This window comes from Lithobates pipiens, unplaced genomic scaffold (assembly GCF_037356315.1).
Source record: "Lithobates pipiens isolate NorthernLeopardFrog02 unplaced genomic scaffold, aLitPip1_a1.2 Scaffold_27, whole genome shotgun sequence".
Classification (NCBI taxonomy): Eukaryota; Metazoa; Chordata; class Amphibia; order Anura; family Ranidae; genus Lithobates; species Lithobates pipiens.
Genome location: NW_027507788.1, coordinates 97903354 through 97920436, shown reverse-complemented (window position 1 = coordinate 97920436; position 17083 = coordinate 97903354). Strand labels below are relative to the sequence as shown.

The following is a 17083-nucleotide window of genomic DNA, read 5'->3' as shown; positions in this document are numbered from 1 at the left end:
GCAAATTTACACTGTTATACAAGCTGCACACTCACTACTAGGGATGAGCTTCGTGTTCGAGTCGAACGTACGTTCGACTCGAACATTGGCTGTTCGTGCGTTCGGCGAATTCCGAACGTTTTGGCCGTTCGCGTCAAAATTCGAGTGACGCGCGCGCGGACCATAATGCACTGCGTTGGCGCAGTGCATTGCTGCCCGATGATTGGCCAAGCATGCACTGTGACCCCGCATGCTTGGCCAATCGCAGCGCCGGCAGCGAGGAGAGCCATGATTGGCCACAGGCATCCTGCCTGTGGCCAATCATAGCTCAGGCTGTGTAGTGCACGCCCCACACTATATAAGGCCGCCTTTGAGGCGGCTTCGTGTAGTGTGTTACTTAGCATCTGAAGCAGTGGGTGTTCTGTGTACCTTCAACACAGTACACACCAATCGTTTTTGGCTGATTTTCTATGTTGCTGCTGTGTAGTGGTTGTTGTCTGTGTCCTGACTGCAGTATACACCACTATATTCACCTCACCTATATAGCTAGTGATCTAGCTTTAACCACTTAACAACTGCCCATTGCCGATTAACGGCTTCCGGGCGGTTGTTTAACTCTGAGAGGCCGTTAATTAACGGCCTCCCAGAATTCTGCTCTTGCGTGCCCCGAGGTGTGCGCACTCGAGAGCATCCGTGACCGCCGGGTCCACAGGACCCGGTGCATCACGGATCACGGTAAACGGCCCTCATAGCGGCCGTTTACCACGTGATTGCTCCGTCAAATGACGGAGTGATCACTTGGAAACAAACCGGCGTCATGTTATGACGCCGGTTCCTCCCTCCCCTCTCTGTACCGATCGGTACAGCAGAGGGGAAAGAGATCGGTGTCAGCAGCGATGTGGGCTGCATCTGCAGTGCCCACATCGCTGCTCACCGAATTTAACCCCTCAATTCCCTGCCAATACTCTGCAATACCAGTGCATACTCTGCAGTACCCTGCCATTACTCTGCAGTACCCCGCCATTACTCTGCAGTACCCCCCATTACTCTGCAGTAACCCCCATTACTCTGCAGTACCCCCCAATACTCTGCAGTACCCTGCCATTACTCTGCAGTAACCCCCATTACTCTGCAGTAACCCCCATTACTCTGCAGTACCCCCCAATACTCTGCAGTACCCCCAATACTCTGCAGTACCCTGCCATTACTCTGTAGTACCCCCAATACTCTGCAGTACCCTGCTATTACTCTGTAGTACCCCGCCAATACCCCACCAATACTCTGTAATACCCTGCCATAAATTGCCATACCCAGCCATACTCAGAGATACCCAGCCATACTCGGTGATACCCTGAAATACCCAGCCATAGACGCCCCCCACCCCTCACCGCCCTCCGGTGCTTCTACCAACTCGCCAGTACGATCAAAGCCAGAATCTTTTTTTTATTTTTTATTTCAGGCTTCCCAGCCTAGAGGTGAGATGTGGGGTCATATTGACCCCCCAGATTTCACTGTAAAGAGGACCTGTCACCCCATATTCCTATTACAAGGGATGTTTACATTTATAGGAATAAAAGTGATCAAAAATATATTTTTGGGGAAAAAAATGTCAAACTAAAATAAATAAAGTAAAATGAACAATAAAAAAATAAAATAAAAATTAAAGCGCCCATGTCCCCATGTGCTCGCATGTGCCACACATGTGAGGTATCGCCGAGAATGTTAGAGCGAGAGCAATAATTCTAGTCCTAGACCTCCTCTGCAACTCAAAACATGTAACCAGTAAAAAAAAAAAATTAAAGCGTAGCCTATGGGGATTTTTTAAGTAGCGACGTTTGGCGCCATTCCACGGGCATGTGCAATTTTGAAGAGTGACATGTTTGATATCTATTTACTCAGCATAACTTCATCTTTCACTTTATGCAAACATTGGGCTAACAAGTGGTTAATAATAGAGCTTGCAGTCAGTAGTGTTAGGAGATAGTGCGTGCTGTCTGCGTGCTCTGTACCCAGTACATACCGCTATAATATAGGGCAGGCCCCTACTTTCAAACATCCAACTTACAAACATCTCCTACTTGCAAACGCAAGGAGACAGCAGCAAGTGAGATGAAAAAAGATGGACGACAAAACAAATTATACAGGGGTGATAACCCTTCCCTATGTTTTCCAAAAAGCTTAAAGATAGTTTTTTTGACTGGAGCTACACTTTAAAAATGTACCGGTTGAAAATGACAAACAGATTCAACTTAACACAACAAACCTACACAGTCCCTGTCTTGTTTGCACCGCCTGTATACTGCTGTTCTGAGTATATAGGGCCTGGGGGCCACACGCATTTCCTTTTTTTAATATGGGTACGGGGTTCCCCTTAATATGCGTACAATACCCAAATAGGCTGGTAATGGGCAGGGAGGGCTACCCATGCCATGTTTCTCAATGATTTTCAACCATATTGCAGGAACCAGATATAACATTAAAACCGCAAGCAGTTTTAAATGGTGTTATTTCCGTTTAATGACATTTTGTGCAGGGACTGTTCTAAACACGGGAAACACGTGGCACTTCACAGGCATACTACAGACACCCCCCAGGCACCATATTTAAAGGAATATTTCACTTTTTTTTTTTCACTTTAATCGTCATTAAAATCAGTGCTCCCGCCAAAACGGCCGTTTTTAAAACTTTTTTTTGCAGTGACCCATGTCCCCTGAGGCAGGAGGCAGGTCCCCAAACCCTTTTTAGGACACTATCTTGCATATTAGCCGTTAAAATTAGCACTTTCCAATTCGAACGTTCGAGTCCCATAGACTTCAATGGGGTTCTAACGTTCGTACCGAACGCGGGGGTCGTTCGCAAGTTCTGGTGCGAACCGAACTGGGGGGTGTTCGGCTCATCCCTACTCACTACTTTATAATTTAGCAAAGTGTAATTTCTTCAGTGTTGTCACATGAAAAGTTTTAATAAAATATTTACGAAACCATTAGGGGTGTACGCACTTTTGTGATATACTGTAAATATACACACACACACATTATATACATATACACACATACATACATATATACATACATACATACACACACAGTATTCAATGCATACTTTTTCACACTTGCAGCACATCACGGTACACTGCATTAAGTTAGGCAGCCCATTTAAAAGGACTATTGCAATGCACCTTAGCATACAAAAAAATGTGTTTTGCTGCATTGCTTTGCAGTGCTTTTTGTGGTGCATTGTGCATGTGCATGAGCATTGATGTGTATTTTTAAAATGATTGGCATGACAACATACCAATGCCCATACAGTGTATTATGACACTCTATTTAAAATGTGTGACCACAGCAGCCAGCTGAGAACTATTATTAAGATACATTTTCATAAAATTTCCACATGTATTGTCATAGTGTCTCCCAGTGTTAGTACTCCCTGAGCCCGCTCTAAAGAGCTGACTGGGGGGCAGACTGATACTGGTTGAGATCCATTTGCAAACACTTCTCTACATCCCCAAGGAGCTTTCCACTGTGGGGATATGTCCACCAGCAAAGGGCCCCTGCGCTACATCAGAGGGGGCGGGGTCACCCACACGTCACTGGGGAACCCCTGGCTCCCTTCACCAGCGTCAGAGGGAGGCGGGGTCAGGTGACGGGTGGCCCCACCCTCCTAATATAAGAAACGTCAGCGCTGGGCTCTCTGCAGTGTCTCCGCACTGGAGACAGAAGAAGGATGTATGGACAGCGCTGGACTGAGAGATCCCCCGTCGCTGGATATGTGATCACCTATCGCTGGACCCCGGAGATCCGTCGCTGGATAGCAAGAGTGGATTAGCACCGCTGGAATCTTTTTTTTATTTTTTTCATTTTTAATAAAGGAATTTTTCAAAAGTGTGTTTGTCTTATTTAACCATTTTGACACTTTCTTTGTGAAATGGTAGGGGTACTTTTGTACCCCCTTACCATTTTAAACAGGGGGGGGCTGGGATCTGGGGGTCCCCTTGTTAAAAGGGGCTTCCAGATTCTGATAAGCCCCCCGCCCGCTGACCCTCACAACCAACGGCCAGGGTTGTGAGGATGAGGCCCTTGTCCTCATCAGCATGGGGACAAGGTGCTTTGAGGGGTCACAGACCCCCAAAGCATCCTCCCAATGTTGAGGGTATGTGGCCTGGTACGGTTCAGGAGGGAGGGGGGCCGCTCTCTCGTCCCCCCCTCTTTTCCTGCGGCCTGCTAGGTTACGTGCTCGGATAAAGGGTCTGATATGGATTTTTAAGGGGACCCCCACGTCAATTTTTTTTTAATTTGATGCGGGGTTCCCCTTAATATCCATATCAGACCTGAAGGGTCTGGTATGGATATTTAGGGGGACCCCCACGTCAATTTTTTTTTTATTTGACACGGGGTTCCCCTTAATATCCATGTCAGACCTGAAGGGCCTGGTAATTGAATTTAGGCTAACCCCCCACGTTTTTATTTTATTATTTTTTTTTTTAATCAATGAATGAATGAATTGTTGGCTAATACAGAGAACACTCATTGAGTGTTCTCTGTATTACGGAGACCCGACAATTTAGCCGCAAGTGATTTTAAAAGACTTTTTTTCCTGCACAAATGACACTTTGTGCAGGGACAGTTCTAAGCAGCAGAAACATGCGCCCCTTCACAGGCATACTATACAGTGGTGTGAAAAAGTGTTTGCCCCCTTCCTCATTTCCTGTTCCTTTGCATGTTTGTCACACTTAAGTGTTTCAGAACATCAAACCAATTTAAACAATAGTCAAGGACAACACAAGTAAACACAAAATGCAATTTGTAAATGAAGGTGTTTATTATTAAAGGTGAAAAAAAATCCAAACCATCATGGCCCTGTGTGAAAAAGTGATTGCCCCCCTTGTTAAAACATACTATAACTGTGGTTGTCCACACCTGAGTTCAATTTCTCTAGCCACACCCAGGCCTGATTATTGCCACACCTGTTCACAATCAAGGCATCACTTAAATAGGAGCTGCTTGACACAGTAAGGTCCACCAGAAGATCCTTAAAAGCTACACATCATGCCGAGACCCAAAGAAATTCAGGAACAATTGAGAAAGAAAGTAATTGAGATCTATCAGTCTGGAAAGGGTTATTAAGCCATTTCCAAAGCTTTGGGAATCCAGCGAACCACAGTGAGAGCCATTATCCACAAATGGCGAAGACATGGAACAGTGGTGAACCTTCCCAGGAGTGGCCGGCCGCCCAAAATTACCCCAAGAGCGCAGCGACGACTCATCCAAGAGGTCACAAAAGACCCCACAACAACGTCCAAGGAACTGCAGGCCTCACTTGCCTCAGTTAAGGTCAGCGTTCATGCCTCCACCATCAGGAAAAGACTGGGCAAAAATGGCCTGCATGGCAGAGTTCCAAGGAGAAAACCACTGCTGAGCAAAAAGAACATCAAAGCTCGTCTCAATTTTTCCACAACACATCTTGATGATCCCCAAGACTTTTGGGACAACATTCTGTGGACGGATGAGACAAAAGTGGAACTCTTTGGAAGGTGTGTGTCCAAGTATATCTGGCGTAGAAGGAACACTGCATTTCATAAAAAGAACATTATACCAACAGTAAAATATGGTGGTGGTAGTGTGATGGTCTGGGGCTGTTTTGCTGCTTCAGGACCTGGAAGACTTGCCGTGATAAAAGGAACTATGAATTCTGCTGTCTACCAAGAGATCCTGAAGGAGAATGTCCGACCATCTGTTTGCGTACTCAAGCTGAAACGAACTTGGGTTCTGCAGCAGGACAATGATCCTAAACACACCAGCAAGTCCACCACCGAATGGCTGAAGAAAAACAAAATGAAGACTTTGGAGTGGCCTAGCCAAAGTCCTGACCTGAATCCTATTGAGATGTTGTGGTATGACCTTAAAAAGGCCGTTCATGCTCGAAAACCCTCTAATGTAACTGAATTAGGACAATTCTGCAAAGATGAGTGGGCCAAAATTCCTCCAGGACGCTGTAAAAGCCTCATTGCACGTTATCGCAAACGCTTGGTTGCAGTTGTTGCTGCTAAGGGTGGCCCAACCAGTTATTAGGTTTAGGGGGCAATCACTTTTTCACACAGGGCCATGATGGTTTGGATTTTTTTTTCACCTTTAATAATAAACACCTTCATTTACAAATTGCATTTTGTGTTTACTTGTGTTGTCCTTGACTATTGTTTAAATTGGTTTGATGTTCCGAAACACTTAAGTGTGACAAACATGCAAAGGAACAGGAAATGAGGAAGGGGGCAAACACTTTTTCACACCACTGTAGATACCCCCCAGCTACGAAATTTAAAGGAATATTACACTTTTATTGTTTCACTTTAATCATTATTAAAATCACGGCTCCTGAAAAAACGGCCGTTTTTAAAACTTCTTTTTGCATTGATCCATGTCCCCTGGGGCAGGACCCTGGTCCCCAAACACTTTTTAGGACAGTAACCTGCATATTACCCTTTAAAATGAGCACTTTAGATTTCTCCCATAGACTTGTATAGGGTGTTCCGGCTTTTCGAATTTGCTGCGAACAGCCCAAATTGTTCACTGTTCGCTGAACAGGCGAACAGGCAATGTTCGAGTCGAACATGAGTTCGACTCGAACTCGAAGCTCACCCCTAACCTTCACATCTTATGGAACTTTCATCCCACCTTCTTTAGTTATCCCCATTTGTTGAATCTCCTCATTAACCAAATTATGCTACTATTAAGAGGCTAGTCATTTTAGATAATCTTGGAGGGAATTCTTTTTTTACAACATCCCTCTTTTTGTCATCATAAAACAATGTTATTTACTCACTTATTATAACACCCAGCACTTATTTATATAATATGATAGCAAAAAAGTTTTTCTCTTTCCTACTTTTACTATGTGACTAAGCAATAGAATGGAATGTATATATGAAGTTTAACTAGAATTAGGGGAAGCCCACATTGGCAGCATTACACTTCAGAGAGAAACTTAAATGGCTGGTGTTTGTGTAAATCTGTGGGTTGGTATCAAATTCAAATTCAGATTCCTGTCAAATCCTACTACTCTAATGCCGCGTACACACGAGCTGACTTTTCGACGGACTAGGTCTGACGTGAGGAATCGCCCAGACAATTCGATCTTGTGTGGGCTTCATCGAACCTTTGCTGTCAAAAAATCTGGCGGACTTTAGATTTAAAACATGTTTCATATCTTTCTGATGGACTCGAGTCCGGTCGAAAAATCTGTTCGTCTGTATGCTAGTCCGACGGACGAAAATCAACGCTAGGGCAGCTATTGGCTACTGGCTATGAACTTCCTTATTTTCGTCCGGTCGTACGTCATCACGTTCAAATCCGTCGGACTTTGGTATGATTGTGTGGGGCAAAATCCATTCATTTGGAAAGTCCATCGGAACTCCGCCGAAAGTCCGTCGGGAAGACCGCCGGACCTAGTCTGTTGAAAAGTCCGCTCGTGCATTAGGGGGCCAGGGAGCATTATTAAAACACTTTCTGGCTAACCTGTGTAAGAAAGATTTGTATACTTACCTTTTTTCAGGCCGCTCCCATCCGTTAAGGTGATACTGTTTCTCTGTGGCAGCCAGTTGCAGGGGAGAAAAGGCAGCAGGGACAACAGATGGGCGATAGGAGGCTACAGTGCCTTGCAAAAGTATTCACCCCCTTGGCTTTTGACATATTTTGTTACATTACAGCCTTTAGTTCAAGGTTTTTCTAATCTGAATTATATGTGATGTTTCAGAACACAATAGTCTAAGCTGGTGAAGAAAAATATATACATAAAACATTTTTTCAAAAATAAAAAACGGATAATTGGCATGTTCATATGTATTCACCCCCTTTGTTATGAAGCCCATAAAAAGCTCTGGTGCAACCAATTACCTTCAGAAGTCACATAATTAGTGAAATGAAGTCCACCTGTGTGCAATCTAAGTGACACATGATCTGTCATTGCATATACACACACCTTTATGATAGGCCCCAGAGGCTACAACACCTAAGCAAGAGGCACCACTAACCTAAACACTGCCATGAAGACCAAGAAACTCTCCAAACAAGTCAGTGACTATGTTGTTGAGAAGTACAAGTCAGGGTTAGATTACAAAAAAAATATCCAAATCTTTGATGATCCCTGGGAGTACCATCAAATCTATCATACCCAAATGGAAAGAACATGGCACAACAGCAAACCAAGAGACAGCCACACACCAAAACTCATGGACTGGGCAAGGAGGGCATTAATCAGAGAGGCAGCACAGAGACCTAAGGAAACCCTGGAGGAGCTGCAGAGTTCCACAGCAGAAACTGGAGTATCTGTACATAACACAACAATAAGCCGTACACTCCATAGAGTTGGGCTTTATGGCAGAGTGGCCAGAAGAAAGAGACTCCCAAAATGTATGGAGGAAGGTGCTCTGGTCTGAGGAAACTACAATTTAACTTCTTGGCCATCAAAGAAAACGCTATGTCTGGCGCAAACCCAACACATCACATCACCCAAAGAACACTATCCCCACAGTGAAATATGGTAGTAGCAGCATCATGCTGTGGAGATGTTTTTCAGCAGTCGGGACTGGGAAGCTGGTCAGAGTTGAGAGAAAGGTGGATGGTGCTGAATACAGGGATATTCTTGAGCAAAATCTGTACCACTTTGTGTGCAATTTGAGGCTAGGACGGAGGTTCACCTTCCAGCAGGACAATGACCCCCCAAACACACTGCTAAAGCAACACTTGAGTGGTTTAAGGGGAAACATGTAAATGTGTTGGAATGGCTTAATCAAAGCTCAGACCTCAATCCAATAGAAAATCTGTGGTCAGACTTCAAGTTGGATGGCTTGCGCTTGTGAACAGCAATCTTTAAAGAGCTGGAGCAGTTTTGCAAGGAGTAATGGGCAAACATACCAGTGGTAAGATGTGGCAAGCTCATAGAGACTTATCCAAAGTGACTTGGAGCTGTGATAGCCGCAAAAGGTGGCTCTACAAAGTATTGACTTTAGGGGGTGAATAGTTATGTACATTGAAGTTTTTTTTTTTATTGTGACGCAAGCAACAAATAGGACAAAATAACAGGAAAATTCAAAGTTGTGGGCATGTTCTCTAAATTAAATGATGCAAATCCTCAAATAATCCATGCTAATTCCATGTTGTGAGGCAACAAAACATGAAAAATGCCAAGGGGATGAATACTTTTGCAAGGCACTGTATGGGTGACATCACCTCTCCTAGGCATTACCAGCCATTAAGTGCTGTTTCCTCTCCCCTGCAGCCGTGGCAATATACAGATCTTTCTTACACAGGTTGGCCAGAAGAGATGTTAGGGGGAAGGCTTTTAAGAGAGTGTAGTGGCAGCTCCTGAAGAGCACGCGCTATGCGTTTTTCAAAGTTAAACTTTGCCTCAACCACAGTTTGATGCTGAAGTCCAATTTAGACAATTTTACCTAAACCGGTCAGACTGGACTGTGAGATGTTCAGCCTGGCCACAGGGGGCACTGTCTTCTGGCAGGCGTGGAACTATGGTCTGGTTAGGTGCTTAAGTTGCTCTCTCTCGGAGCCCGGCCAGTGGGAGTGGTACTCTTGCTGTGCTTTCTGGAAGAGGGTATTTAAGATGCGGACATCACATAGTTTGGGGTTCTGATCCAGAATGGTGTACTGACTTCCTGGTCCTGGTCCTCCTGACCAGCCCCCAGGAAGGCTATGGCTTGGGGTGCAGATCCACCTGACTTTAATGTCTCGGGGCTGGCTAGCCTGAGGCAAGGAAACTAAAGGAAGGTTTCTGAGGTGGTTGGGTGCCGTCTCCGGTTCAGGAGAGACCCAGTGTACTTCAAGCATTCCAGGGGAGGACTCTTCAGAAGAACACCACGTACGGGTTGGTTTTCTTAGCAAGAGCCTGGAAGGGCTGAAGTAACCAAGAGAATCCGGTCTTGTGGATATCGCCAAGCAGGCTGAGAGGTCAGGTATCCTACAAGTGTTTTCAAGGTTAGTTTTCCTACGGGGTCTACAACATCTGTGGCAGAGACATTATCTTGTATGTTCTACAACAACGTCTGTGGCAGAGACTTGTTCCTGAGTAAGCACCTTGTTGGCCGCTAGGCCTTGTGAGAGAGGGACTGTCCAACCTGAGTGATCATCCAGTTGCAAATGGCTATTCTCTGGATGCAGTCAAAGTGAGCAAGTTCTTCAACATTTTTTTACTTTGACACTTATGCCCCGCACACATGATCGGAATGCCACAATACGCCCGTGTGTGAGCTCCAGCGGACTTTTTTTCCCCAAAAGTACGGCGGACTTAGAAAGAAGTTTTGACTCAAAATTGTCCACCGGACTCGGCAGTCCGGCGGACACACCGGCCGTCTGTGTGCTAGTTCGCCAGACTTTTTAAATGAACGGACTTGCCTGCACGTGGAAAAAAGTCAGTTCATTTTGAATGTGGCTCCAGGTAGACAGGACTAGCGAAGGAGTTCAATGTCACCATCTCCATCCGCGAGATCGACGCGTCACTGGTACCGTCACCTGGTATGGACTTAAAGGGGAAGTCCTAAGACAAAAAAATGGCATGGGGCCCCCCCCAAGGTCCATATCAGACCCTTATCAGAGCACGCAGCCCGGCCGGTCAGGAAAGGGGGTGGGGACGAGCGAGTGCCCTCCCGTACTGAGCTGTACCAGGCCGCATGCCCTCAACATGGGGGGTGCTTTGGGGAAGGGGAGCCTGTGGCCTCTTCCCGACAACCCTGGCCATTGGTTGTCGGGGTCCCTTTAATAAGGGGGCCACCAGATACCGGCCCCCCACCCTATGTGAATGAGTATGGGATACAATGTACCCCTACCTATTCACCTGGTGAAAAAAGTGTAAATAAAACACAACACAAGGTTTTAAAATAATTTATTGCACAGCTCCGGTGGTCTTCCGTCTTGGGGATCTTCTCGCTGGACTCCTCCGCTATCTTCTGCTAGCTCTTTTACTAGCAGAGGAGCCTGGCTTTCTTCTTCACCGCCGCCATCCGGGGGTCTTCTTCCGACTTCGGGGGTCTTGTCCCCCTCTTCGGTACATCTTGCCAGGCCACCTCGTTCTACCTATAGCTCTTTTACTAGCGGTGTCCCGGACTTCTGTCGCCACCGCCTCTTCTTCCGACTTCGGAGGTTTTGTCCCTCTCTTCGGTTCTTCTTGCCGGGCCTCCGCTTCCTTCTTCCAGGTATTTTACTAGCGGTGGCCTGGTCTTTTGTCGTCGCTGCCACCGCTGCCTTCTATTCTTCTTCTCTCTGGCCACAATGACAGGGGCGCGTTGTGTGGCAACTTATATAGGGATACGGGGTGGGGTCACCGGATGATGTCACATGGTGACCCCACCCCCTTATGATGTCACAGTCCCAGCATCCTCTGGGACTGTGACATCATAAGGGGCGGGGACATTACCCGTTGACCCGGCCCCTTGTCCCTATATAAGTCGCCGCACAACGTGTCCCTGTCATTTCGGCCAGAGACAGCATTGAGTCAACATCTCAAGGAAGGAGAAGAAGAGAAGAGAATGCGGCGGCGGCCACTGCTAGTAAAAGAGCTGGAAGAAGGAAGCAGAGGCCTAGCAAGAAGAACCGAAGAGGGGGACAAGACCCCCGAAGTTGGAAGAAGACCCCCGGACGGTGGCGAAGAAGAAAGCCGAGCTCCTTCATTAGTAAAAGAACTAGCAGAAGATAGCGGAGGAGTCCGGCGAGAAGACCCCAAGACGGAAGACCACCGGAGCTGTGCAATAAATTATTTTAAAACCTTGTGTTGTGTTTTATTTACACTTTTTTCACCAGGTGAATGGGTAAGGGTACATTGTGTGGGGGGCCGGTATCTGGGGGCCCCCTTATTAAAGGTCTGTGATCAGTCTACAGAGTCAGAAGTTCTTTATTTACATAATTTTTTCTGGAAGTGGGAAATCAGCTTATTAGCATGAGATCCTAAGAATTTGCATTTTTAGAAAGGTGAGGTCAGCATTGTTTCTCTCATAACAGGTGTCTTAATTTTGTGTTCATAAAATATTTTAAAAGTAGAACTAAAGGCAAAACTATATATTTTTTCACTTTGGATAGTGTAAGGGAGGGTTTTGTATGTCTGCATCCCATTGGGGAGATTTCCTATAGTCCTATAGCCTAAACAGGATGTGAGGAAATTCCTCCAAAGTGACTTTCCAGAATTTTTGGTAAAATTTTTGGTGATATCATAACAAATAGAGTGTGAATTTCTAACAAATGGCTATGGAATCCATTCCCCTGGTATGATTAATGATGCATATGAAAAAAAATATCAAGAAGACATAGTTATAATAGGTTCTATGGAAGCCTTTTATACTCACAGGCCAGATTGAAGATCACTCCATCGCTGGTCTTATTAAAGGGGGCTCCCGGATTCCGATAAGCCCCCTGCCCGCAGACCCCTGAAAACCAACGGCCAGGGTTGTCAGGAAGAGGCCCTTGTCCTCATCAACATGGGGACAAGGTGCTTTGGGTTGCAGCCCCCTTCCCTAAAGCACCCCCCATGTTGAGGGCATGTGGCCTAGTATGGCTCAGGAGGGGGGGGGGGGGGGCGCTTGCTCGTCCCCACTCACTTTCCTGACCGGCCGGGCTGCGTGCTCGGATAAGGATCTAAGGACCTTGGGGGGGACCCCCACGCTGTTTTTCGGCATAGGACTTCCCCTTTAAGTCCAAACCTGGGGATGGGACCAGCGACGTGTCAATCTCGCCGATGGAGGTGGCGACATTGACCTCCTTCGCTAGTCCCGTCTACCTGGAGCCTCATTCAAAATGAATGGACTTTTCTCTGTGTGTGGGCAAGTCCATTCATTTCAAAAGTCCGACGGACACCCGCCATAGAACGGCGGTTTGTCCGCCGGACCTACTCCACCGGAAAAGTCCAATCGTGTGTACACGGCATTAGAGTACCTGAACTTCCTTTCCAACCCTCTGATCCCAATTTAAAAAACTGTTCAATTGTCTAAGTTTTGCAAATAAAATCCATTCAAGTGGATCTGTTGTCAGTCTCAAGTTACTGGGCTATTTACCACGGGACATCCCCTAGATGTGCAACAAGCAGAACAGAAGGTAACGGTAAGCCCAAAAAGAACCAGCAACTCCTTCGGGGGTTAGTGCTACAAGAGTATTTAGGTTTTGCCAGAAATTCTACTTTAAAGTAAAAATTTAATGAAAGAAATACAGAAGTTTTCTTCTTTATGAAAATGCTACCTGAACAGTGGTGGCTGGTGTTTTTTTTTTTGGGGGGGGGGTGGTAAACAACCATCCCCCTCCGCTCGCTTGCTGCCTGCCAGTCGGTTTGGCACTTACCCCATCTCGGTGACAGGTGGCAGGCATCAGCATCATCTTTGGGCATAGGCAGCACCTCCTGTGTCCTTTTCACCATCACGGTGGCCATACATCTTCTCCCCTCCTCCTAGGAGTCCAAAAGGATCACCTGTCCTTTCAGCCAATCAGGTGATGGGTCTCAAAACCCATTTCCTGATTGGCCAGGGGGTGGATCAGTGTCACAATAGCAAATTTTCATTGGCTATTATAATACACCCGGGAGGGCTCCGTTTGCATCACCTGTGCCCCAAATCCACCATATTTTGAAGCCTATTAGAGCATCGGGCTCTAATCAGGTGCTTCAAAAAACCGTCCACCCCCCCCAATTGGAATCCATGCATCCGGCATCCTGAAAGGGGCCGGATGCATGAATAGGGAGGACATCAATGGATGGGGGGGGCGGCGCCCATGTGCCCTTAATAGACAGACCGCCCCTGTACTTGAATGATTTAATACTCTCCGAGTTACCGACCTAGAACAAGTCTGTGATCAGTCTACAGAGTCAGAAGTTCTTTATTTACATTATTTTTTCTGGAAGCGGGAAATCAGCTTATTAGCATGAGATCCTAAGAATTAGCATTTTTAGAAAGGTGAGGTCAGCATTGTTTCTCTCATAACAGGTGTCTTAATTTTGTGTTCATAAAATATTTTAAAAGTAGAACTAAAGGCAAAACTATATATTTTTCACTTTGGATAGTGTAAGGGAGGGTTTTGTATGTCTGCATCCCATTGGGGAGATTTTCCATGACATCCTGTCCTATAGCCTAAACAGGATGTGAGGAAATTCCTCCAAAGTGACTTTCCAGAATTCATGTCGCCACTGAAAATTTTCTCCTCTGTTCCTGTTCTGGCAATAACTAAAAATGAATAAAATCTAAAATTTTTGGTGATATCATAACAAATAGAGTGTGAATTTCTAACAAATGGCTATGGAATCCATTCCCCTGGTATGATTAATGATGCATATGAAAAAAAATATCAAGAAGACATAGTTATAATAAGTTCTATGGAAGCCTTTTATACTCACAGGCCAGATTGAAGATCACTCCATCGCTGGTCTCATTGTTTATCCAGTTGGAGGCTGTACAGGTGAAGGTTCCATTGTCATTAGCAGTGATGGGGCGGATTGTGAGGACTGTGTTGTTTGCGCTGAGGTAGTATGGGGGGTTCTGGGGCAGTGGTGCCCCCTGAAGGCTCCAGGAGTAAGTGACATCTGTATCACGAGCTGAACAGGTCAGAGACACCACATCTAATTCCGGCCAGACTAGTCCTGTGGCATTACTGGCTAACTTCACGTCAGAGACCGGAACTGTCAAATAATGAACCAGTTACATTATATCATACAGATTTATTAATAATTATTTTTATTATACAGCATGATGCTCGTTGATACAGTATATATGAAAAACTCCACTTCACAAGTACTGAGTAATGTGTAAAAAACGTTCCATTCCCTTTATGATTTTGGACAAAAAGGTGAAATTTCATACCCTCGATATTATGGAAATGTACCGGTACGTCACAAACTATCCAACCAGATAGATGTGAAATAAAAGAGATGAACCTGGCAGATGTTCTTGTTCCAAAGCATTGGTCCATTTACAATTATTCTCGCAAGGAAAATAGAGCTGCTTAGAAAGGCTTGAATTACATTACAGTGACATTGGATTGTTCTTTATTAGCAGGGGAATATTTTGTGCACATGTAAATAAGAGATTAGATAAGTGAAATGTTAGTGAGGAAGTAAAGCCTCAGGAAAAAATAAAATAAAAATACACCCTGCCAGGCAAAGGCATAATGAGCTAGTATGCATAGCATTCTAGCTCATTATGAATAGCTTACCTGAGATTGAAGCCCCCGAAGCGACCCTCATTCGCCTCCTCCGATGCAGCCATCTATCCTGGAGTGACTTCTGGGAATCATGGCTCGGGCTCTGTGACTGGCCAGAGCCGTGATGACGTCACTCCCATGCATGATCGAAGTCTACGGTGCATGCACTGTAGACATCGCTGCGGCTATTTCTGCAAATATCTCCTAAACCTTTTAGGTTTGGGAGATATTTCTTGCACCTACAGGTAAGCCTTAATCTAGGCTTATCTGTAGGTTAAAGTGGTTGTAAAGGGTTTACAACCACTTTAAAACAAAAACTAAAATACATCATGGGTTGACCATAGTTAGCCTTAGGGCTGGACTGGGACAGAAATTTGGCCCTGGATTTCATCCAGACCGGCCCACTTAAATTTTGAGTGTCCCATCAGCACTCCCTTACATCAGATTGTCCCATCACCAGCCCCCTTACAACAGAGTGTCCCCTCAGAACCCCTTACATCACAGTGTCCCATTACCAGCCCCCTTACATCAGAGTGTCCCATCAGCACCCCCTTACACCAGAGTGTCCCATGGGCAGCCCCCTTACATAAGAGTGTCCCATCAGCACCCCCTTACATCAGAGTGTCCCATCAGCACCCCCTTACAAATCAAGTGTCCCATCAGCACCCCCTTACATCAGAGTGTCCCATCAGCAGCCCCTTTACATCAGAGTGTCCCATCAGCAGCCCCTTTACATCAGAGTGTCCCATCACCAGCCCCCTTACATCAGAGTGGCCCATCACCAGCCCCCTTAAATCAGAGTGGCCCACTGAGCCATCGGCCCACCGGGAAACTCCCGGTAGTCCCGAGCCAGTACATGCCTGGTTAGCCTTTAATTTGCTTTATCTATTGCAGTTTGCTCATATCTGCCTGAAAAAAAAAATTACTCAGATCTGCTCGCTGTTCTCTATGCCTGCCATAGACCCTCAGCCAGCCATTCACAGGAAAGATTATCCAGACAGGTTTAATAACCTTGGTTTGTTGCTCTTTGTTCCCAAGATAAGCTAGCACTGAAAAGCAGTCAGTGTTTTCCTTCAGCTACATCTGTGCTCATTTAACTTGAAGACCAGCCCTTTTCCGGCACTTTTTGTAACAACTAGTTTTTTGTTTTTTTGCAAAAAAATAAATAAATAAATAAATATATATATATATATATATATATATATATATATATATATATATATACACACACAAACACACACACACACACACACCATATATGTTTTTCAGGTAGGATTTCTTTTACAAGAGAGATGACCGTCGACTCTAAAAAGGGTACTAATCTGCTTACTTTGTGATAAATATTTGAATGAGTCTCATACCTGATACATTTAGCTGTAGGGTGTTGCTGGTGTTGGAGCTCACAGGGTTCTGGATGGTGCAGGTGTAGTTTCCGCTGTCACTCTCTGTGATTGGCTGGAAGTAGAGGTAGGAATCCTGGCAAGTCACATGGGGTTTAGAGCAGATATTCTTCCCATCCCGGTAGAAGGTGTAAGTAATGACATTCAAACTACCGGCATCACAATAAATAGACAAATAAGTGCCACTGATGAGACTGTTAGACGTGTCATTACAATGAAGGGCAGGAGAACCAAGAACAGCTGGAAATGGGAAAAAAAGGGAAGTTATAGCAAAACCTCAGACTGGAAACATAGGAAAAAGCCTTTTTAATCAAAGACGTGAAGGCCTTATACCTCTGCTCTGCAAAAAAAATTTAAGGGAGATCTATAATCACAGCATACATTTTCATTTTACAATTTCACTATTGTAATAACTATACAAACAATGGTTTCTTTTGACAATCCAATATAGCAGCAGCCGATGTTAGGTAGGCTGTACAGGGCCCTACAATCTCTGACAGGGCTCCCTCTTCAACCCTGCTCTCAACCCCA

General features: G+C 45.3%; 1 protein-coding gene across 3 annotated transcripts in view; it reads right to left on the bottom strand.

Moving 5' to 3' along the window:
* Positions 1 to 17083, bottom strand: part of LOC143934023 (cell adhesion molecule CEACAM1-like) — a 122749-nt gene that overhangs the window by 69049 nt on the left and 36617 nt on the right. For all 3 annotated transcript variants that reach the window (XM_077457263.1, XM_077457261.1, XM_077457262.1), the window contains 2 exons: positions 16514 to 16792; positions 14350 to 14631 (listed from right to left, as the gene is read on the bottom strand). In XM_077457263.1, coding sequence (XP_077313389.1) covers positions 14350 to 14631; positions 16514 to 16792 — 561 coding nt within the window. The remainder of the gene's footprint in view (positions 1 to 14349; positions 14632 to 16513; positions 16793 to 17083) is intronic.